The sequence below is a fragment of the Cygnus atratus genome, chromosome 2 (genome assembly GCF_013377495.2).
Source record: "Cygnus atratus isolate AKBS03 ecotype Queensland, Australia chromosome 2, CAtr_DNAZoo_HiC_assembly, whole genome shotgun sequence".
NCBI classification, from domain to species: Eukaryota; Metazoa; Chordata; class Aves; order Anseriformes; family Anatidae; genus Cygnus; species Cygnus atratus.
Window position 1 is genome coordinate 80,433,676 of NC_066363.1, and position 23,021 is coordinate 80,456,696.

The 23,021-nt window shown below is 40.9% G+C and overlaps 2 protein-coding genes across 6 annotated transcripts; both read left to right on the top strand.

Annotated features, from left to right (window-relative positions):
* Positions 1 to 136: 136 nt before the first annotated feature.
* On the top strand, positions 137 to 9,306 carry LOC118251000 (heterochromatin-associated protein MENT-like). 3 transcript variants are annotated; one of them, XM_050709010.1, is made up of 9 exons: positions 137 to 876; positions 2,284 to 2,337; positions 3,672 to 3,848; positions 4,233 to 4,319; positions 4,697 to 4,834; positions 5,379 to 5,496; positions 6,053 to 6,195; positions 6,943 to 7,110; positions 7,652 to 9,306. In XM_050709010.1, the coding sequence occupies exons 3-9, from the start codon at positions 3,681 to 3,683 to the stop codon at positions 8,057 to 8,059; spliced, it is 1,230 nt and encodes a 409-aa protein (XP_050564967.1). In that variant the 5' UTR covers positions 137 to 876; positions 2,284 to 2,337; positions 3,672 to 3,680; the 3' UTR covers positions 8,060 to 9,306. The 3 variants fall into 3 exon arrangements, with proteins under 3 accessions (XP_050564967.1, XP_050564968.1, XP_050564969.1); XM_050709011.1 differs by lacking the exon at positions 137 to 876 and adding an exon at positions 884 to 911; XM_050709012.1 differs by lacking the exon at positions 137 to 876 and adding an exon at positions 933 to 1,398.
* On the top strand, positions 6,976 to 22,954 carry LOC118251020 (heterochromatin-associated protein MENT-like). Of its 3 annotated transcripts, XM_035552735.2 has the most exons (10): positions 8,060 to 8,162; positions 9,317 to 9,443; positions 12,744 to 12,936; positions 14,606 to 14,782; positions 15,844 to 15,930; positions 16,644 to 16,781; positions 18,787 to 18,904; positions 19,466 to 19,608; positions 21,022 to 21,189; positions 22,064 to 22,954. In XM_035552735.2, exons 3-10 carry the CDS (start codon positions 12,772 to 12,774, stop codon positions 22,463 to 22,465), a joined length of 1,398 nt encoding a protein of 465 aa, XP_035408628.1. In that variant the 5' UTR covers positions 8,060 to 8,162; positions 9,317 to 9,443; positions 12,744 to 12,771; the 3' UTR covers positions 22,466 to 22,954. The 3 variants fall into 3 exon arrangements, with proteins under 3 accessions (XP_035408627.1, XP_035408628.1, XP_035408629.1); XM_035552734.2 differs by lacking the exons at positions 8,060 to 8,162; positions 9,317 to 9,443 and adding an exon at positions 6,976 to 7,110; XM_035552736.2 differs by lacking the exons at positions 8,060 to 8,162; positions 9,317 to 9,443; positions 12,744 to 12,936 and adding an exon at positions 13,724 to 13,785.
* The last annotated feature ends 67 nt before the right edge of the window (positions 22,955 to 23,021 follow it).

A 23,021-nucleotide genomic window follows, 5' to 3' on the forward strand; every position in this document is an offset into this window, starting at 1 on the left:
CTTTGTCATAACCTTTCCTTCATTCAGCGGTTGCCAGCCCAACACTGCTTTACTTTACTTTCCCTTTGGCACTTATTTCACTGTTTGCAAGCAAGATCAAACTGGAGAATCAAATCTGTAACGCTAACTCTCTAAGCATCTTCTGGAAGATTACTTGCAAATCCCCCTCTACATGTTCACTACATGTATGTTGTCATAGCTCTTTCTCCTAAAAAGGAGAGCATCCTAACCAGTCTTGCACATTTGTAGAGGATGCTCCTAGCTCTCTGAATTTAGAACAGAGAGGAAAGGACTGGGCCTCTTTACAGCACTTGCACATACCAACAGCATCTCACTAGAAACATCCCTTCCTAGGAAGGCAGGACCCCATTTTCCTGGCAGAGATGAGGCTGCTGGCTGTCAGCGAGTCCTTTCTGTTTTCTTCCATGTGACCAACTGCTGCCAGGCTCCCCTCTGGCTCTGCTTCACAAATGGGAAGGAGCACTGGGACAGTGTTGTAAAGCAAGCGCTTTATTCCATCCCCATCCAGCCTCACAAGTGCTGCCTTCTGTCTCAGCTGTGAGACATGTCACAGGATCTCTGTATGTCATTTCTGACATGTTGTGCTTCACCTAAGGGAATGGCTTCATGTCTCCATGGACAAGCCTCTCAAGCACTTTCTGGTGTTCCTCGGGAACATATAAAAACCATGTTTGGGAGGCCAAGGAGAAACAAAACATTGACAACATGCATCCAAACTCAGGCACAGGCCTTTAAAGTCATTAGAAATATCAGTCACCTTTTCTATTTTAGGCATGGTTGTAAAGATGACAGAGTTAGTGTCCTCTTGGCGGTGCTGGATCCTTACCAAGGGCAAATGGCAACAAAACTTGGAGGGTGAGTTGCATGTTGAGGAACAACATTTTCCCCTGGTGAGCAGCACAGCACCGGAGCAGGTTGCCCAGGAAAGCTGGGGAAATTCCACCCTTGGAAGGACTGTGGGTGACCTTATCTACTGATGGGTCTGCTCCAAGTGGGAGTTGGCCTCTGGAAATCCTTGTCAACCAACCTGTGTGATTCTCTCTCTTGTTCCTCTGCTGTCAACACACCTTTTACCTTCTCATCCTCTCTGGCATTCTTGCGTCTTGACTAGCAGAGGGAGCTAGCTTGCTTGCTGTCAGCATACTTCTTTGGAACTTGGAGTCTCCCCAGCACGGCCTTTCCCACCACCTAACCATTCAGTGAGCCTTTATCTTATCCTGATTTCTTGATGACTCTGCTCACCATACTAAAACCACCACTTGTTTAATTTCTGGCATTTCTTCATTGCCTTGCACAACAGTGATTTCTTCTACTTTTCAGAAGACTTGACCCATTCTGTTCCTGTAATCAGGCTTGCAGCAAAATGCTTAGCACATAGTACAGTTTCCTTCCCTTCCTCCATTCCTCTTCCCCTGTCCCCTAGACTCTTACAGATGTTGCCACCACCTTCCTCTTCTCCCACCACCCAACAGCAGCCCTGCTCTTTTTTGGGACAGTAGAGAGATGACCACTATGCCATGTTTGCCCCTCTTGTATTCTTTCACTCCATCTTTGCTCGAGACCTGCCACTGGGGTTGTTTCAGTCCTTGTTCTTCAAGCACATGCAAGTACTGTGCACTAGCTCCATGTTTTGCAGTGTTTCTCATAGGTGTTTCCCAGCCATGAATGCAACAAGATTTCTTCGCCAACACAAGAAGCAGGGGTGTGCAGCCTTACCTCTTTCATGGCTTTGCCTCTGCCTGTGCTCCTAATGATCTTGACTCTGAAGCTGGACTCTCAGAGTCTAATTCAGTCACTGATCTCTTGCCACTTAATGCTGATGTACCTTATACAAAACCCAAGAGTAACAGCTGGGCAAGGCTGGAGAGGTGAATCAGGCCTACCATAACTACTTACATTCAGAAACTAAAACCATGTATTCTGGTTCCATAACCTTTTTACTAGATTCATTTATTTTAAACAATAGACCAGTTGTCTACAAAACATCAGAAGACCACTGGAGTAGGTGAACTGTTTGCTATCCTGTCAGTAGACTACCGTGGTGGAACAGCAAAACTGAGATTATAATCCACATTGTCCCTTTGAAATGCCTAAAACTAAAAAGTGATAAGGTCAACAAGGAGTACAAAGCTGCACAAGATCTTTTGGGGATTCAGTAGAGAGCAGCTTTGGGTAGGCGGGAACAGCCTGGATGTAGGGGAGACGGAAAGGGAGGTGCAAGCTATACCATGTTTCTAAATTTATTCATTGCTTAACACACAGGCACAGAACCTGGCTGAGGACAAGGCTTAAGTCTTCTCTCTCACAGGATCACAGGTAAATATTTAAACCAATTTAAGTAACTTTTCCAATGCTTTTAAAAGGTGGTCTGTACCTTGTATGACTGTATAAGTAAATTGTAACATACCAGTGTTATACTGCAATCGTTACTCTTGACTTATGCTTTTCTAGATGTCAAGCCTTAGAGAAAATTAACTTGTCAGGCTAAGGAAAACGGTTAGTTGGGGGCAGAATTAATCATGAGAAGGAAAATTTTCTCGAGGCAGTAACTGTCTTATTAATTAAAATCTTTAGTTTGATAAAGGAGTCAGGTGAAGTAAAGGCCATTTTCATTCTGCAATGGCACAGCACTGTGCATTATCAGGCCAGGGACTCAGAGAAGTGTACATTAGAGATAAGCAGAGAGATTTCTATCCTGATGCTTATTTGGCCAAGTTCTCAAAGGAAATCACTCTGTGGTACAGATTTGGTATAGACTTCACAATGACTGCCAGAAGAACTGTAGTGGTTTGGTAACCAACCACTCAATAATTACCTGTAGACTTCAGAGATTACCCCACAATTTCTGCAGTGCCATTCCGTAGGTATCAATCTTTCTTTACATAATAATGACAATAATAACAACAACATTTTCTGGTCTCTTGATTGGAAAATATGAAGCAGGTACTACTGGACAAATATCTCAAAGCCTGGAATACTTGTAGCTTCAAGGAATCTGCCAGTTTCTGAGGAAAATAAAATTGTCAGAACATACAGAAGAGGTGGCAGTTAGACTTCGTGAATAAAATACTGCAATCTAAAAGCAAATAACAACTTAGCCATACATGGTACTAGTTGAAATGGGTAGCTAGACAGGGAAAGACCATAAGCCTAAGAATTATGCATAAATACATTCTCAGTATCAGCTCTTAATTCTATATAGATCAAAAATGAGGTAGCAGGAAGCTTAGATGTGTTATGAACCCATGTAATAAAACCACAGAGATATTTAGATTCCCCTGAGAACACTACTTTGATAAATAATTTAAGAATGAAATGGAACAAAAATATGCAGTTTAAAAATCTGTACCCTTTTGAAAACCAAAGGCAGAAAGAAACACAAAGAAAAATGCAGCTCTGTAAAAGAGGACATATCTGTAATTATAGAGAAATATTAGCTGAATAACACAAACCTAACAAATTTCTGCTCCTAACAGGTGGCAAACAGTATCTGCATGGAAGATGAAACATATTACTAGGCTATTAGTTTTAGTAGGTGCCCATGCATTGTGTTGCACATGTAACATTTCTCACTAACATGCATTGCATACATTTTAAACATTCATTTTAAACATTCAAACAGTAAAATTCTGTCTGTTGCCTCTTTACAGATTGTAGCAATGGAACAGGTCTCAGAAGCAGTTGGCAAGTTTACAGTTGATCTTTTCAACAAGCTGAATGAGACCAATAAGGACAAAAACATTTTCTTTTCCCCCTGGAGTATATCATCTGCTCTGGCCCTGACATTCCTGGGTGCAAAAGGCAATACAGCAAGAGAGATAGCAGAGGTAGGTTGCTCTATGAAGCTGTGGTGCTCAGCATTGCCCAGCACTCTTGTTCAGACTCAGGGAAATGCCCAGCATTCCTTGTTTGGGGAAAACCATCTGGCTTTACACAAATGCATTGCTATTGCTGAGTGCAACTGCTGTGGAAGGGAGTTCAGCTTTGTGGCATGCCTGCACGAACACTGATGTTCTGGGAGGGGATCAGTGCTGTCCTTTGTTACTCTGTGGGATTTACACATACTACAACTTCAGCAACCCTTTGATTAGTCACACAAGCAGAATGAATTATCGTAAGGAGTAAAACAAGACAACCATTTTATCTCCATTAGGCTTTAGGTCATGCAAGTCCCTTCATGCCCGTTTCTTACCTTTGGAAACTGTTTGCAGGTTCTTCATTTCACTAAAGCTGCGGGAGCTGATGGGTCATCTTCTGTGGCCAGACCTTCTCGGGGGAGACCAAAAAGAAGAAGAATGGTATCTATTAGAGATAATAGATAAGATAAAGAATCTCCAGAATCAAAACGTCCAGATACAGCTTTAACAGTCCAGTATTTCTCACCTGTATCTCTCATTATATTTAAAGTACAAAACCCAACATGCTTCACAACACGTTCAAGTTCAGTTCTCTTCACTCAGACTCAAAAGAAGGACAAGTCACTGGGCTATTTTGGAAGGTTTGCTGTATGGTAAATCAGTCATTAACAGAGCCCTGCAAACTGCAGTGGTGGTAAATTTGGAGAGAGAAAATATAAGAGGGAGGAACACAAATCCCTCCCCACATGCAGCACTTACCATGCTTTGAAAACTTCATTAAAAATGTAATAGTTAAATGTATGGTTTCTCTTTCCAAGGACCCTGAGCATGAGCAAGCTGAAAATATCCACTCTGGCTTCAAAGAGCTCCTGGCTGCCATGAATAAACCCAGAAACACCTACTCACTGAGAAGTGCCAACCGTGTCTATGTGGAAAAAACCTACCCATTGCTGCCTGTAAGTTGAACAGTTTTATCTCAGAGAGGATTAAGAAAAGCTGAAAAAAAGTTTTTCATTGTATTTACTTGTCATTAATAGAACAGGTTTGAAGCTGTCCCCCAGTACTTCAAATAAAGAGCCCTGACTTCCAGTGATAAGCTTCACTGGAAAATACCAGTTGGCATTCTCCCAGTATATAAGGATCCTTTGACAGTAATGCAGGATTTCTTTTCATGCAGTATGGCTTTATTATTAGGAAATTTATTATTAGGATTTTCAGTACATGCAATTGTAAATGTGACATTAAAATAAGCACATCCATGGGACATGCAGTCTTTCTCCCTTTTCCAAATTAAACTGGGAAGAAGAGCAGGGAATTTTCTGTCCTTATTTCTTAACTGTTAACTCACAGCCCAATAGAGGGCAAAAAGCTAGATCCCACAGCCCTCTATGCACAAGAAGTTAACATGAAGTCCAAGAGCTAACAACTTCCTTTTGGGGCTGAAAAAATACAGTACATTATAGAGCTTCCTTCTTTTTTGTTTTTATTGCCATTTTCCAGACATACATACAGCTCAGCAAGAAGTACTACAAGGCAGAGCCACAAAAGGTTAACTTTAAAACAGCATCAGAACAATCCAGGAAGGAAATCAACACCTGGGTGGAAAAGGAAACTGAGGGTAAGTTGAGCTTGAACCCAACATCTTTCCTCTGCTAATAAGTCAGCCTGACACTCCCTTTGGGCAGGTGCCCTTGAATGGGCAGCAAGCAGAGATGCAGTGGGAGGGCAGAGCTAGAGCAGCACTGGGACAGCCCAAAATACCTGATGCAGACCTCAGTGAGGTCTTTGAGGAACTTCCTCCAAGGCAGGTGGGGATGGATGCCTGCCTGGAGGAGCTTTCCTGCACTGCCCAGAGGTGCGAGCCTCCTCGTGCCTGGTTTAACCCGCTGGCAGAGGCAGCACACGGCTTTCTGCTCCCAGCTGCTTACCGTGAAGCTGTGGCATTTTTCGCTGGTAGGAGCTGATCCCTGTCAGCTAGCTGGAAGAAGTAGGCAGTGAGCAGCTTTGGAAACAGCAAACAGACTCATTGATTTGTGCCAGGGAAGCGATTTAGGGGGTAGGGAACTGAGGCATGGACTTTTTCACTAAGGAGCTGAACTGAAGGAAAAATAAACAAACAAAATGCCCTCACCGTGCTACACTGGGATAAAACCTGACTTTTCTGATTTCAAAAGGTAAAATCAAGAATTTGCTGAGTTCACAAGATGTGACAAGCCACACCAAGCTGATCCTGGTAAATGCCATTTACTTCAAGGCAGAATGGGAAGAGAAATTTAACGCGCAAACAACGAATACGCAACCCTTCCGACTGAGCAAGGTGAGTTCCTCTTTGCCTTCCTTGCAGTGAACAGCCTGGTGACAGCATCTCCTGCTGCAGTATTTCCATTCATTGGTCCTTACGTATCCCTGCAGTAAACAGACTCTCTGAAAAGCTGGTTACAGCAAAATGTGGCAGTGGTCAGCTCACCAACATTTATGCAACATTAAGACACTGCTCAGGCAAAGGATAAGTAGATCCAGATAGATTATGCAGTTTCCAAAAACTAACTAGAGTCACGTAAGGCCTTTTTGCAAAACAGGGTGAAAATTCCCCTCATCATGAACCCCTTGGCACAGCAATGAGCATTATCTTCTGTTAAGGGTTGTGATATGAAGAATGATCAGCCAGTCCCTTATTGCCAGAGAGAGGCGAGCACAGAAAAACTGCACAATACTTGCTCTCTTAAACCGTAGCTGTTTCTCTGCTGTAGTGTTGGATGGCTGTATGCCATGCCTGCTCTATCCCCCTAGTCCTTGAAGACATTTCTCTCTTCCTCCTTCTGTGGGCTGCTGTGCATGTTCTGGGGTGAAGAGAAAAATCAGTCAACTCAGCCCCCCAAAAAATGCTCTGGGGCAAACACCAAGATCAACAATATTGCCCAGTCAAGAAGAGCTGTGGAAAAATTATGACAAGTTGCTGTTATAAAAGCTGCTTACAGATGTTTTCTCTCTCTCCACTGTGCTGAGTTATCTTCATTCTTCTTTTCAAGGAATAATTTGTAACTGATAAATAAATATTTTACAGAACAAGTCTAAGCCTGTGAAGATGATGCATATGAAACATGTATTTCCAGTTCTTATCATGGAAACAATGAACTTCAAAATGATTGAGCTACCGTATGTGAAACGTGAACTCAGTATGTTCATTCTACTTCCCGATGACATCAAAGATGGTACTACAGGTCTTGAACAGGTAAAAAAAAAAATAAAAAAATGCTACATCCATTTTGTATCACCACCCAGACGTTAAAACAAAAAGGACAGACTAGTGACCAAATCTCCTCCTCTGAGGACATGCAGTTTGGTCTCCCCCGACAGCTGAATTAATTTCCTTTAATACCTATCTCATTCTGCTCATGACATCTGTATGGAACTGGACCAAGCCACTTGGCACACAGCTGGGAATCTCCCAGCAATTTCCTTCATGTGATGACTGAATTAAAAGAGAGGACAGAACTACCTCAGGGGATGTCAGCTGCAGGTATTGGGTGCCCTGTCTTTCTTCTGCAATGAATTTGGCAGAGGTGACGCTTAAAAACTTGCAACGCTGTGTCTCTTGTTTGCTTCACACCCTGTCTCTGATCATCAGTGAAACCAATTTATATTTTGTGCTTTCACCTAAATGTTAACTTTGCCACTTAAAAACTGTTTAACTCAATTGGTGAAAAAATTATTTTATAATCAGTTGTTTTTCTCTTGCAATTATCAAATTTCCCCTCTTTCTTGAACAACAGCTAGAAAGAGAACTGACATACGAGAAGCTGTCTGAATGGGCTGATTCAAAGAAGATGACAAAAACTCTTGTGGATCTGCACCTGCCTAAGTTCAAACTGGAGGAAAAATACAACCTCAGTGATAATCTGATCAGTATGGGAATGCACACTGCCTTCACCAACAACGCTGATTTCAGCGGAATGGGTGATAAGAAGGATTTGGCTATCTCCAGAGTTATTCACCAGTCTTTTGTTGCAGTTGATGAGGAAGGCACTGAGGCAGCTGCTGCTACTGCTGTAGTTATCGTATACACAACTGCAATTATCAACCACGCTCTGACATTCAGGGCTGATCACCCTTTCCACTTCTTCATCAGACACAACAAATCCAAGAGCATCCTCTTTTTTGGCAGATTCTGCTCCCCGTAGAATGAGTTATTCCTTGCTCCCAGACATCATCTAAAGTTCACTTATCAAAAGAAACATGTGAACTGCAGCATTCAAAGCTCGGCCTTAAGCCATATAGCCATAGGTACTGAAAGTATATATCCTTTTTCTTTCCACACACCACCAAGTAAGGCAGCACCCAGAGACCACCCTGTGCCTCAAAGATTGTCATTCTGCAGTTGCTTTCCATTGTGCTAATGAGACAGCTTTTCACAGAAAGCAGAACGCTGAATTTTGCTCCCTTGCATCAAACCTGCTTTTCTGGCTTTGTTGTTCAAGAGTAAGGAGGAGTCATAAAGGCTTTTTGCACGCAGCCCATCATCTAGCCCCATGCCTGGTGCTGACTTCAAGGGAAACGCAGCCTATACTTTTAGACCTCTCAGAGAGGAAAAAATTCCATAAGGAAGAGAAAAAAAAAATAATGTAGAAATCTATATACTCTATTTCCTTACTGGGAAACCTGCATTTGCATTACAATATAGTTTCCTTATCTTCACTATTTTAAAGATCGTTGGAAGTTAATTAAATACTTAATACAGACCCAAATTCATCTCAAAATGCCCCTTATCTCCCCATCTCACTGCATACACACAGGTACATCACACGCATTCTCTATATTGCCCTTGCAGCTTCATGAAAAAAGGGGGCAGTGAGGGAAAATGGTCCAGCCTTTAACATTTAATTGCCCACTGCTGTTCATTTTGCAGTATGTCCTAATTTCCCTAAACTTTCAAGGATAAGGTTGCTAAGAGTTCCAGCCAGCATAAAGGCTAAGAAAAATACAAGCAACATGTCTTCTTGCTACCTCTTATTGATATGTAATCAAAAAACTCCAGAATTCAAATCTGCTTCCTCTTTTTAATTTAATGTAATTATACCTGTTTTCTTGGTAATACCTGCACAGTTTCCTGATATCAGATATCATGCATTGATAAATGTACGATTTGTAAGTTAAGAGTGCATTTCAGCCAAGATAGTTCTGGTTCTGAGAGAAACACCAGTGAGAATTTGATTGATGCTTTACTTCATAATTTTGCCATGATCTGCATTTAATCAATAAATGAACTCGGAGTTGTGTTTGTGCTACTCACGGTACTGACTTACCCGGTTCTCTTAGAGCATCCTTTACAATGCACAGCTGACACACATTTCCACCCATTCTGTTCTAAACCAACCACCACATCACCCCAAAAGATAAAGCTGGGTCACTCTAATACACCAGTGTCTTATTTCCTCTAGGTATCAAACAGCACTGAAAATGCTGTTATTCAGCATGTTATTCTAGACATTTACTAGACACAACAAATCAAACTCTGGTGAGCAAGTTTTTGCTCAGAGACTCGAGGCATCTGAATTTTCTTTCACGGTAAGCGTTCCTTTTCCCTTTCTGACCACAGCTTATTGCACTATCTGCCTCCCTTGGACCTACCGAGAAGGCTCATCTGCCTGTCACAATACACTAGAAATAAGAAGTCTGACCTGAGCCTATAGCTCAGAAAAACAGCTTCCAAATATCCCTTTCTGTGCTTTCCTATGCCTATAAGGAACTGCACAAAGCTTTGTAGCCATTATAGTACAAAGCAACCACATATCAGAGAACGTTATATCAAGCAACAAGGCTTGAGGAGGAAAGTACTGTAAAAACAAACGCTCTCAGCAAAATTCCACCTATAATTACAGCTCACCCTCCACCTCAACAAAAGGTAGTCTGTTTGGAAATATGCCTCCACCCAACAAAGTACACCTGCATGATCTTCCCTGTACAAAGTGCTGCTTCTAAAATCAGTGCCTCCCTTACCTGTAACCCCCAGAACAGGGTTCAGCTGTCTGTCATCAAGAACCTACCTTGGTGCAGCCCAGCTGCATGCTATTGACTCAGCTTTATTAAGAAACATATTATTAAGGTCTCAAAAAGCTTGTAAGTAATGGCCACACAAACTAAGTCAAGTAAAACCACAAACAGAGGAGTTATTGTCAGGATTGAATAGTTAGCACAGCAAGGATTTAAAAGGAGAAACACTAACACAAAGAGGTTTTGAAACCTCAATTAAAAAAAAAAAAAGTAAATAATTGGAAGGCAACAACCAGCACCATCAAGGCTCAGTGTCTTCTAGGGAGCAACAAAGACTAGCCCTCCCTCCATTGAGTGATGCCTGGCCAGCAAAGGCTCATCAGGGTGGTAAGCATATTAATTCTTGGCCTTATAGCATATTAGTCCAAGGTCTATGCTGTATGTATTCACCAATAAAAAATTGCTGGGAAAGACTAAACTCTGTCTACCCTGTTTGCGGAGTCACGCTGTGTAACAGCAGAAGTTGCCCAAAGAAAGAGATGGGAAGAGTCCTGTGCCAAACCCAATGAAAGGTCTTTCCATACTAAATGTTGTGCATCCCCTCACTCATACCACAATGCAGAGGTTTGAAAAGCAGTACCTCTGAAGATCTGTGAGGAATTACAGCACAGTATTGAGAGCTTGTAAGAGGTGCAAAGGGTCAAACAGACTGTCTTTGGTATCAAGCTAGTCCCAGCCTCAGCTTTGCTTGGGAGGTTCTGCTAAAGAGCATACCATCCAACATAATGTACTTGGGATGCAGGGGAAAAGGGGAGTTGAAGAGTTTTGTTTGTGACTCTCTGTACTGCTTTCATGGTAACCAGGGTCTGGCTCTCAGTTGAGGCTAACCCTTACAGAATCATTCAAGCTAGAAGTGACCACCTGAGGTCATCTGGTCCAACTCCCCTGCTCAGGTGGGGTCAGGACTGTGTCCAGTTGGGTTTTGAGTGTCTCCACCAGTTGAATGGGATTTCCCACAGAGTTAAAAAAAAAAAAAATACATAACCAGACTTAGTCTAGGACTGGTTTTAAATTGTGCTGCTTTTAAAACAGATCCAACCACAAGAGAACTGATTGTCAAAAAAGTGCCCAAAGAGTCCACACAAACTACTGACTAAACCAACTACAGGTAGAAAGATGCAACCTCACATCCACATTGAGCAAGCTGGGGATGAAAGATGGCTTCAAAAAGTCCAAAATCACTTCATTGGATTGCCTGAGGAAAATGACTAGTTTTATCAGAAGACTTCTTACGGCCATTTGTCAGAGGCCAATGTATTTGCAGACAACAGGTCAGGAGTTTTGATGCTGCAAAACACTGTTTCCACCATTGCTTGCAGCAAGTCACTATTTCCTCTACGTGGCATGGCAAAACCAAGAGCACCTTCTCCTTCACGTGTTTGCTCCCCTTGGAAACTCTACTCTCTCTTACTTAACAGGATCTTGCAGTGGATACCACAAAGAGTGTCTACACAATTTGGGCAACCTTTCTTAATCTTCCTGTATTTTTGGCCAATCTTTGTAGCGTGTAGTACAGTAATTATCATCACTAACTGGTTTTTTTCCTTCTCCTATACATTTAGCTTAAAAAAAATAGGTAACAGCAATTTCAGATATGTAGCAAGAACATTTCTTAAGCACATAACTAAACATAATAGTGTCTGCTACATTTCTGAAGAAAGAAAAAAAGATGGATATTCCAGGTATGAAAAATGCAGGCACTTAGAAACAAAACATGAAAAAAGAGAGGCACATATATCACTCCTGAAACCTTGTATGGCATACGTATCAGTCAGATTCAAAGTGAATATAAACACAAAAACGTATTTCTAGTTCTAAATATGGGTTTGGACTCTTTATACTGATGATTTTTCCATATAGGTTGACCGCATGCTGGTAATCAGTTTGTTGTGCATTTGTCATACTTGTGGGCAGGGAGCACTCCTAAGTAACCATACGTGTAGCAGAAAAGATAAATAATGATTGCAAAGGAAATGGATCAATGCAGTTAATCTAAGCCACACAGATATAAGCAGAGGAAAACTGGAATTGCTAATTATGTTGGTTAAAGTAAAATATTTGTATATGGATAACTGCCTTGTATTATGTCTCTACTGATCTCTGATTTTACACATTTTGCTGTTTTCACTCTACTGCAATACAAACAGCTTCAGTAAAACAAGTCATTACAAGCAGAGCTTCCAAGCAATTTTTTGTGGATGATCCAAACTCCCTTCATTTGTAGCAGAGGAATAAGGAGCTTGATATAGTGCAGGGCCTGTAGTTATTTAAAGCACCTTCACCTCCTCTGCTAGGAGCCACATTCTCTTAAAGCACCATCCAACAGTTCAAATGAGCCCAGTGTTCACTTATATCTCATCATTTATTTTAGGTGACTGTGGTAGTACCTTCTGAGCTTTCTTGAGGATCTGATTTCTGAGACATAAGAGGACAAGTGTAAAATATCACAAAATAAGGGTTTTATGTGACCTGACAAACACAAGTATTCAAACCTTTCCCCTCTGAAATTTGCCAAGTCACATTTTGCCATTTGACAACAGCAATAACAGCCTACTTCAGTGCTCCTTTTCAGTCAAATCTTTTAGATTAGTTTCTATTAATTTCCCAATTTGCAGAGTAAGAAGAAAAGGAAGCTGTAAAATTATTTCAGCGTGTCCTTTGTCAATGCAGTGTGGCTCTATTCTCTTCTGCAATTCCCATAGTTTTGCAGGCTAGACACCACTGGGAGAAAGGTGTACTGGCCTTCATGGTTCAGGATGCACACCAACTAACAGTGGTTTTGAACCTCACCTTCCTTCTCTCCCTCTCTTTAAGTTCTGCAAGCTGGTGATGGAAAGAAGAAATGGGAATAAATAAGGGAACAGGCGCATTAATACAAGAGGAGGATGTAGGGAAGAAAAGGGAGGTGCAACCATTTCTACATTTCCAAAATATTCATTGCCTCACATACCACCAACAGATCCTGACTGAAGACATCTTAACTCTTCCCTCTCTCGCAGGATTTCAGGTAGTGTAAACATTCATATCTATATAACCAGCTTTATTTTGGAAGTCTTAAAAATTTGTATGAATTCATTGGAACTGAGCAGTTAAATGATGGCGTAAATGTCACGCAGGGGAAGGGGCTGTTCATTTCTTAGTACAAACTGCAGCTCTTTGGAAAACACTGCGCAAAGGGCGCAGTGATCAGGATGCAAACCCAGACTGTGCAAAACCTGTGCAGCCTGAGAGGGCAGAAAGTTTCCTCACAGCAGGCAGGGTGCCTACCTTAATCACCAGGCTACGAGTTGGTTTAGGATCAGAGGAGTGAGTACAGCCTGCAGGAGAGAATGCGCTCCTAGAGACACATGACAGCATGACTCTCTAACACAGCATTTTGGACAGTCAGCATTGGGTGCATTGGCTCAACCCGCTGCTTCATTTGTATAAAAAAAACCTACTGGATCAGGCATCCAGAATTTTTCTTTCCCGGATGACCAAATTGTCTACTAGATTGAACTTCGCACAAACCTACACTTGTTTTCTCTCTCAAGCCTGAGAAATGTCTGATTGCTGCGTGCAGATTCAGTTCAGGCACACTCTGGAAATAGCAGAGATTGTTTTGAAATTCTTCAGGCAAAAACATTCATCTCAGCACTGTTCCCTAGATATGCTCTTGCTCCTAGAAATCAGCTAGAGTATCTAGGTCATCAGCTCCTCCAGGCACAGCCGTAAGAGATACCTGGTCCTAAACATGCTTAGGTATGAGCTACACTGCAGGGTGTTCACCTCTGAAGCACTCCTGAAAATGCTTGGAAGCTGTTTTGGAGCCTTGGGAAGCATTGAAATCCAAATTTGAGGATCCTGGAGGCTCCAGGTATCTCTAACACTGCATGGCAACTGTCTTTATGGACTGCTGGTTTTGATTTAAGCATGTAAATTGTGGGTGAAGATGGATTAAAATGTTCCATTGCTTTTGTTGATCTAATACTTAGTCTTTCACCTGATGCAACCATGCACTGTCTTTGGTATGAGCAGTCCTCATACTGTTGAAGGCAATGGAAATTTCTGAATTTCTGGGGTTGTAAGATACAAGAGTTTACTTGAAAAACAGTAATTAACAAATCCAGCTACAGGTACCAAATATAGATCTATCTCCACAAAGAACATATAGCAATGTACAGATCTCTAGAAGCCTTTTAAATACAAGTAAGGAATTGCATGAGTTCACTATGCTTCTTTCGGTGGAAAATAATAGTTAAGGAAGTTTAAAGAGATAAGGAGAAGAGCTCAAAGAAGCACAGTGGGAAATGCTTCTGTTTCACAACCTCAGAACTGAAGAATAATTATATGAAACTTAAGCAAATGCTTTCATTTTTTATTATTTTAGTTTGTGAAAACATTCCTAGCTAAAATAGTGCTTATCTGCTGATGACTAAGTAAAAGGATTGAAACAAGACCATAAATACTTAGGAGCGATGGGGAAGGGAGAAATAATGCAGGTCTTAAAAAGAGTCCTGCTATCTGACTGTACTTGGTATCTATGCAGTATTTTGACAATTAACAGGGACATCCCAACACTATTTGCGCGGGTGCAGGCAATCTCCCACTAGGAGCTTTGTGTTTGCTTGATGTTTTGTTTTGTTTAAATTGTGAAAAAGCAGTCATCACCTCTGTCTGCCAATCATTTACCTTAGGCTGTATCGATGGAGTCTCTCTCAGCATCAACCAACAGCTTTGCTCTGGACCTTTACAAAAAGCTGAATGAAACTTCCAAGGGCCAGAACATTTTCTTTGCTCCTTGGAGTATCGCAACTGCCCTCGCCATGGTCTATCTGGGTGCAAAAGGTGACACTGCAGCACAGATGGCTAAGGTAGGCTGTGAAATTAGCAGTATTAAAGCTGGTTGCCACACAAATTGCATTACCCACCTGCCTATGTGGAACAGAAAGGAGCAACATGGGGAAAACAGTGATTTGTCATCGTGTTGGGTACAAGAAATAATCTATTTTCTGCAGGTCACTGTTCTTCCAGTTTATTTCCAAGAGCTCCCTGCTCTACTACTACCTCTACACTTAGCTTACACTTAACGGTTGCCAGAGGGAAGTTATTGACATTAGAGACTACTGCAGTCTTGTTGGGAACTCTGCCTTCCATTTAAATTGCCCTTGAAGAGAATAATTCACCTGACGTTGTGCTCAAGTAGTAATAAAGAGACATCTTTATTAACAAAATTAATATGCAACTAAGACACTCTAGAGAAGGGAGAGCCAGAGATACTATCACTGCTTCTAGACCCCAGGTGTTTCTGAAAGTGGTATATCTGTGTTCTCATTCTGCACACCCAAATCAGTGAGCTCTCCTGATTCCAAGCCTGACTGCACAGAAGCAGTACAAATATCTTTGCTTGTAACATGGTTAGTCCATAAATCAGGTAATTTTCCTCCCATGCATAATGGGGACACAGTAGAAGTGAAAAAATGATCTCATGATCACTTTTACAGAACTTGTTGGTCTTGTGCTGTTTTAGGCTATATGCATCTAGGTACATACATTAACTTTAGAGTTTTACATTGGCATCCCAGTAGTAAGACTCTGAACTGCACTATGCTGTTTGTTCTGCTTAGTCAGGATCTGAAAATAAATTCCACACAACTAAGCATGAATTGACCATTGTTCCAAATAAATTCATGTCTGAGCCATGATATTGCTCTGTTATTAAGCAGTAAATATAACTAAAATATATATAATTATGATATAATTATAGAGTATAAATTGAGAGTAAGGTCTTGTCCTCATTAACTTCAGTAGATTAACTAACATTGTGCATGACCGGTGAATTTTCCTAAGTAGAAAACTAATACAATTACATACACTTGAGCACGCTTATCTTCTTAAAACAAGCTGTCTTTATGAAAATTTGTCATTGTCACAGGTTCTTCATTTTAACCAGACTGGAAGAGAAGAAAGTTCTTCTGAGACAACAAGGCCTTCTCTGGGGAGACCAAAGATTGGAGAAATGGTATGTATTACAACAAAAGACTAAAGGAAATAAATATAATTCTCCTTTTAGATGGCCCAGGATGAATCCTCAAGATAAATCTTTATGCCTGCATTCATTTTAGTAATTCACTGACTTTCTAAGTTGTAGCAAGGTCTGCCTGATGTGGTCCTCCAGACATCTCTCTCCATTACCTCTTCAGTCTGTCCCCATTCCTTTGCAAAACTCAACCTCTTCTATCCTCTGACCACCAAGTGCTTTTCCGTGTGTCCTTCCTAGAAGTCCATGTCTCAGCACGAGTGAAAAAAGACTAAAGCAAGGAATGCTGCCTCACCAACCCAATGTTAAGCCACCATGTGCCAGTTGAATAGATGCCCATTGTCAAAAGCTCAAAAAGCTCAAAAGTTGCAAGGCTGCCTTAATGGTCCTAGTGATACTCAAAATTAGGCCTGACTATGACTGAAAAGAGATGATCCAACCTCCTGGCTGCACCATCAGCAGATGACCCCACTGGCCTAGGCAGCTTTGCAGAATCAAATCTTCACCCTACAGACAGAAACAATTTGTCCAGTTGTATGTAGTGCCGCAAATATGCTAGATACTCAAAAAAAAGAGCTCCAGCTCTTGGCATTCCTTTTAAATTAAAATGACCTGAGGCTTTTCAAATGACCACAGAAGGTGCAAACCTCCAGAGAGAAAAAATATTTCCATACTAATTGATATCTCTTTCCAAGGGTCCTGAGCATGAGGAAGCTGAAGACATCCATGCAGGCTTCAAAGAGCTCCTGTCTGCCATCAACAAGCCCAGAAAAACCTATTCGCTGAAAAGCGCCAACCAACTGTTTGAGGAAAAGACCTACCCATTACTGCCTGTGAGTTGAACGTTTTTGCTTAAAAATATTCTGAGTTTAAAAGCTATTAATAATAGAGGTGATCAAAATTTTCCAAATGATAGCACTGCGGTTTTAGTGAGAACGTGAGGACAGCCGTACTGTGCTAGTCTTACGTGGACAAGAGGTCCACCTGTCTCCACCAGTGGGCAAAAGCTTAGGAGGAACGTGGCTTGCTGCATAGTGATGCTTCTCCAGAATCCACTCTGGTCACCAAACGATCTGCAGCTCAGGGACTTCCTGAACCAGAGGCCACATCTATTTAACAGACCTTGGAGAGCTGTTTGTTCATGAATTTGCAGACTTGCCTTTTAAACCTACTGCAGACTTTAGCACCAGGACTTCCACAGCTGAACCGTAGGAAGCTCCTTGTGTCTTTTCAGCCTGCTACTTGTTAGCATCACTGTTGGTTTGTTTTTCCTCTAAAGGAAGCTTCTCTGTATCCCTGGTCATCTTTGTTCCCCTTGTCGGTGGTACTTATACTCCAGCATTTCTGAGATGGGGAGGCCAGAGCTGCACAGAGAATTCAAACCATAGGCACACCATGGCTTTACAGAGCGGCATTTAATGTTCATCCTTTTATTACTTAACTTCTTTCTTTCTAACCCTTCAAATTATATTTGCCTTTTTGACCATTACTGGGCAGGTATTTTTCACACAACTGTCCATTATAGCTTCAACACCTCATTCCTGAAGTGTAATCATGCTCTATATATTACCCTCCACTGGATTATTTACAGATGTTTCAATGTGTATATTGTAATGTAAATATTTAGACCTATGTTCTATAAATTAAATATTTTAGCACAAATCTCATCACTTATCCCTATAGAACTCCAATAGTAATATCCATTTACCATGAACACTATTTCCTCCTCCTGTTGGTTTCCGTTCTTTTAAATGGACGAGGTCTTTCTCTGTAGTCCCATGGATACTCAGCTTCTTCAAAAGCCTTTGGTGGGAAGTCTTCTGAAATGCCTTTTGGTAATCCAAATAGGCTGTAATGGCTTAACCTTCTTACCCACAGGCTTCCTGACACCTTCAAAAAAACTCCAACAGATTTGTAATGTAGGACTTCCTATTACAAAATGCTGCTCCAATACATCATGCTTATCCACATGCCCGCTAAACCTATTTATTCATGTGCCCTGTGGGCTCATGAGTTTGTAGTTCCCCGTATCTTTGACATTCTTTTAAGAACTGACATTGTATTAATCATCATCCAGTTTCTTGGAAGGTGGTTTTAAATGAGATTACTGGTCTTTGATCTTGGAGTTTGCTTCCATCTCCTGAGTAATTAGCAATTACTCAGTCATTAAATTAAGTAAGTCCTGCTGAATGCTTATTGCTCATTTCCCCCACAATCTCAAGTATCTACCCTTTAAGACTAATTAGAGAATTTCCTGCTGGGAATCTCCCTGAACTGTCTCACAGAAGACAGCAATGTAAAAGTCAATTCTAGTTTTCTGCCACAATGTTATCCTACCATGACATTCCTTTTATGCCTGACCCTCTATTGTCCTCACAAACTCTTGGCAGGTTCCTTGACTCTGAAGTAAATCTAAAAATGTTATTTCAACTTTGTGAGGCTATTCTTCCCTCTTGTACTGAACTCTACGTCACAAAGCAGAAAATATTTCAATGATATGAAAAGGTCATTCTGAGAAATAACAATGACAAAAAAGGTGAAAAATGTTTATTTCACGTGATATTTCAAAATTACAAATTTCCATTTTGAATTTCAAGTACAAAAACATGACGTATCACTCTCCATGAGATGGAAGTATTGAATTTTGATCAGCCCTTACATAATATTTAGCACAGAATGTATCAGACCTTATTTTAAGGGTTATCTAATTTCAAATTAATTATATTTTCACCAATTGTGTATTAGCAGATTGTATAATCTGTTGAAGTGATTATTTCTACCACTTTTGTAGCTTAAATTTAACTACATAAGCATTCATTTTCCAATTTTATCTTTCAGAAATTCTTGGAACTCATTACAAGGTATTACAAAGTAAAACCACAATCTGTAAACTTTAAGACAGCTGCGGATCAAGCCAGAGCACAGATCAATTCCTGGGTTGAAAATGAAACAGAAAGTAAGTTAAGTACCACTCTAATGCCTTTTTCTTCTCCCATTTCCAAATCATTTGCATTTCCACTTGTATTTCTCCTGCAGCCGGGGATCCACAAGAGATGGAAACTCAGGGGCGGTGACAAGCAAAGTGCAGTTAAATGGCTTGAAGAGTGGCTCCCTCCAAACCTAACTGCTGCTCTTTACAAGATCTTTCCTTTGATCCTTCCAGTCGTGGCCTCCTCTGAATTATTTCTGTTCATTGGAGGCAGAAGTAGATACTGAATGGCTCCACCCTGATTAAAGAAGGCTTTCCTTCTGAATGTTTCAAACTGCATTTAACCAGCTTCCCAGAATGTCCAAGCTTTAACCAATTTCAAATGTCATCTACTATCAAAACTGCAGTAAATATATTAAAAAAAATAGAGATACTTTTAACCATATGTATACTATGAAGAACGTACAGGAAAAAATCTCCCAGGTGCAAACACTTTTGCTAGATACACAGGCACAGAGAAAGCACAACTAAAATTGGTAATTCACACTGTCATACTGAAATAACAGTCTTATTTCTCTGATTTTGAAGGGAAGATCCAGAATCTGCTGCCTGCAGGATCTCTTGATTCTCGCACTGTCCTGGTCTTAGTAAATGCCATTTATTTCAAAGGAAACTGGGAAAAGAGATTTCTGGAAAAAGATACTTCTGAGACACCATTCAGATTAAGCAAGGTAAATTCCTTCAATTTATCTATTACTGAAGAGTGAGAAACCTCTAAATATTTCATCTGCATTTCTGCAACACTACCTGTAGATAGGCACATGGTATAAACTCAGTGAGAAGAGCAATTGTGAAAAGAAGTCAGAATTATCTTATTTACACAGATGCACGAGAATAAGATTTTCTCTCTGATTAGTAGCTCCTTGCTACCAAAACACTATGGTTAAGTAACTTAAGCATAAGAAGAAATTTCTGTAAGTATTGAGGTGCCATTTTCAAAAGGGACTGAGCTACTTCTGAGAGGAGTGTTTAGACACCTAGGTCTCTTTTATGCTTTTGAGACAGATAGTCTATAATCTGAGTTCAAGCTATCTGAACCAACTGCTCTTTCATAATGTACCCTTGCAGTTGCACAAAACCTCATGTGGAATTTTCATGAGGGTTCAACGTTTTAGCCAAGTGCGTGTGGATGATGTGTTCGGTATACACTGAGGATATGATTGAGCTATTTAAACATTCACGCACTGACAATTCACAGTAGCTCACTGCATGAGTATTTTTATGTCAAAGGTGAGCAAAAGGATTTGTCAATCGAAACACATACCTTGTTTGACACAGATTACGCGTGCAAACATCTTTTGTATACCAGGTGATTTGAAGCAATTGCGTCAATACTGCGGCTGTGTATCTGACAGCTACCACACTACACATGTGGTTTTAGGATTACTCATGGTACACAGCGCACAGAGAGGGTTTAATTCACAGTGTATCTGATAGCAAAGCCTGCAAACAGATGACCTTTTGCACTTGTGTAACAATGGAAAGGAGATAGTGGATATATCAGTAAAGGTCTGTGAACATACACAAAGCTTGGGAATGCAGAAAATTGCTGGGTAATTTTATTCCATTTGGTAATCAAACCCTCTGTGGTTTGAGGAAGAGGAAAAGCCAGCACAGGTCACAGAAACTATGGTTCAGAGGCAAATCAAGAAAATCAGTACTGCTTGGGAGTATGCAAAAGAGTTGATGGTAACCAAGGAAAGAAAGTCAACATTTCACCCCTCACCCACACATTCACTCCAACAATGTACAGTCTGTGAGGAAACCTGAAATACACAGTAATTATTTGCTTATCAAAGCTCACTCCTTGTTTTTAGAGTGAGAAATACATTACATGTAATTAAGTTAGCAGGTAGATAGCATATGTGTCTATATGGATTTTTTCTCAAAGATTCCATTGATTTTGGAACAGGGGCATATGGGATACTGTCTGAAGGAAACGGTACTGGAAAAATATTCAAATATTGCTGAGTCTTACACTTGTTTACAAATCTTTGCTTTCAGTTCAAAGAAGCAAGTAATCTTCATTACTTCTAAGGAATGAAGTAGTACTACTTATTTTTTACGTCTTAATTGTTTCACAGACCAGGACTAAGCCAGTACAGATGATGTTTCTGAGAGATACATTTTTGATCCTTCATGAAACAACCATGAAATTCCAAATCATTGAGCTGCCATATGTGGAAAATGAAGTCAGCATGTTCATTCTCCTACCAGATGACATCAGTGACAACACTACTGGTCTGGAGCTGGTAAAATTTACATACTGTTGCATCACATACACTATGAGACATTAATGGAAACATGAAAATAGGGAGGAAGAATGAGCTTCAAAAATATGGCAGAAAGGGATTTGCTGTGTGCATACTTTGTTTCATAAGCTATAATACAATGATTTCTCAGCCTAGGATTCAGGGCATTTGTTAATGATGCAAACATAATATTCTACTTGATACACCTAAAAAAGTATGTCCACACTACTGTCTTAGCCTATTTTGTGTCCTCTTTTCTATTGCCAGAATAGCAGAACAAGGAAAGGAAAAAACAAATCTGAAACATCATGCCCTAGAATTAATCTTCTTCTGAAAGCTGCATTAATCATTTTATGTCATTTGCAGTCTGGATTTGCATCTGATACTTTTGTGGTGAGGATTCTCAAACTATGCACTGACTATCCTGACCCACAAGTTATCAGCAGCCACTCATGATCATGCCAGGATCAGTTTCAGACTCTAAACAAATCAGAGCAAACATTTTTATTTGTACCCAAGGTCCTATGCATCCTACTTACTTACCACTAAGAGAAATATCTTTCATATACACATATACCAAGGGCCTATTAATATCATTATGACATCCCAAAAAAGCAATACTTCTCACATCCGCAAAAAATAAGGAACTATTCTGAGGGTTCATGGCTACACCTTACCACCTTTAAGGAAATAGACAAGACTGTAAGTCACTCAGCACTTTGCAGGATCATGTCCTAAGAATATGGAGAACATCCCAGCTGCGTATCCAGCTGGTAGCTGGACTTTGTTTTACACCTTGATAAGTGTTATACCCTGGTGTGCACGTCTTCTCTTTGTCCTTTGCATTATGACTATTTTCTTCCTTTCATTGCAGGTGGAAAGAGAGCTGACTTATGAGAAACTGGCTGAATGGTCCAACTCAGACAATATGATGAAAGCTGAAGTAGACCTGTACCTGCCCAAGTTGAAGCTGGAAGAAAATTATGATCTTAAATCCACTTTGAGCAGCATGGGCATACGAAACGCTTTTGATCCAGTTCAGGCTGATTTCACAGGGATGTCAGTGAAGAAGGACCTCTTCATCTCAAAAGTTATTCACAAAGCTTTTGTGGAGGTTAATGAAGAAGGTACTGAGGCAGTAGCTGCCACAGGTGTCCTGGTGATGAGATCAAGAACACCTAAAGTAACTTTTAAAGCTGACCACCCCTTCCTCTTCTTTATTAGACACAACAAATCCCAAACCATCCTCTTCTTTGGCAGACTCTGCTCACCCTAGTCAGCATTACTCCCTGCCCTGCAGAGCAGCAGATAGTGGTTTGCCAGCTCAGGGTAAAAACCTGATACTCCTGCTGCAGTTGGAGGGATACCAGGACCTGGACTCCTTCTCTATCAGACCACACACCCCATGGCCTGAAGCAATGCTTCTCCTTTTGCTTCTCCTACCCCAAAATGATAGCTATGACGGTGCCTAGGGGAGCACGCAATGCCTCATGTTGACAGAGCAACGCTGGTTAGCACTCAGATCACATCAAGGTAACTCTGTCCCCCAGCCACTATCAGCCGTGGCATTGTCATCCCCTTTCCCTCACTGCAGTGCACGCAAACGTGAGGCCCAGTCCTCACCCTCATGACTACATCCTGATTCAGATGTGGTCTGCACTTCCACCTTGCTATAATTAGCCTGTTTAGCCTTTGATTAGGTCCCTGCATTGCAGCTAGAGGCAGACCCTCCCAAGCAAAGCTAGCCACCCCCCTTGTTTCTTACACCCCCCCAGGCTTAAGTCTTCATCATCTCTGAATTTCACATCAATGCATTCTTCCACAGACTGCCT

What these genes read in the sequence shown, in the direction of transcription:
- LOC118251000 (XM_050709010.1), top strand. Translation starts at nt 3,681, where the DNA reads ATGGAACAGGTCTCAGAAGCAGTTGGCAAGTTTACAGTTGATCTTTTC. An exon ending in CAGCAAGAGAGATAGCAGAG is followed by an intron (nt 3,849 to 4,232) that starts GTAGGTTGCTCT and finishes AACTGTTTGCAG; the next exon opens with GTTCTTCATTTCACTAAAGC. An exon ending in AACCCTTCCGACTGAGCAAG is followed by an intron (nt 6,196 to 6,942) that starts GTGAGTTCCTCT and finishes AATATTTTACAG; the next exon opens with AACAAGTCTAAGCCTGTGAA.
- LOC118251020 (XM_035552734.2), top strand. Translation starts at nt 12,772, where the DNA reads ATGGGAATAAATAAGGGAACAGGCGCATTAATACAAGAGGAGGATGTA. An exon ending in CCTCTCTCGCAGGATTTCAG is followed by an intron (nt 12,937 to 14,605) that starts GTAGTGTAAACA and finishes CATTTACCTTAG; the next exon opens with GCTGTATCGATGGAGTCTCT. An exon ending in GACCAAAGATTGGAGAAATG is followed by an intron (nt 15,931 to 16,643) that starts GTATGTATTACA and finishes TCTCTTTCCAAG; the next exon opens with GGTCCTGAGCATGAGGAAGC.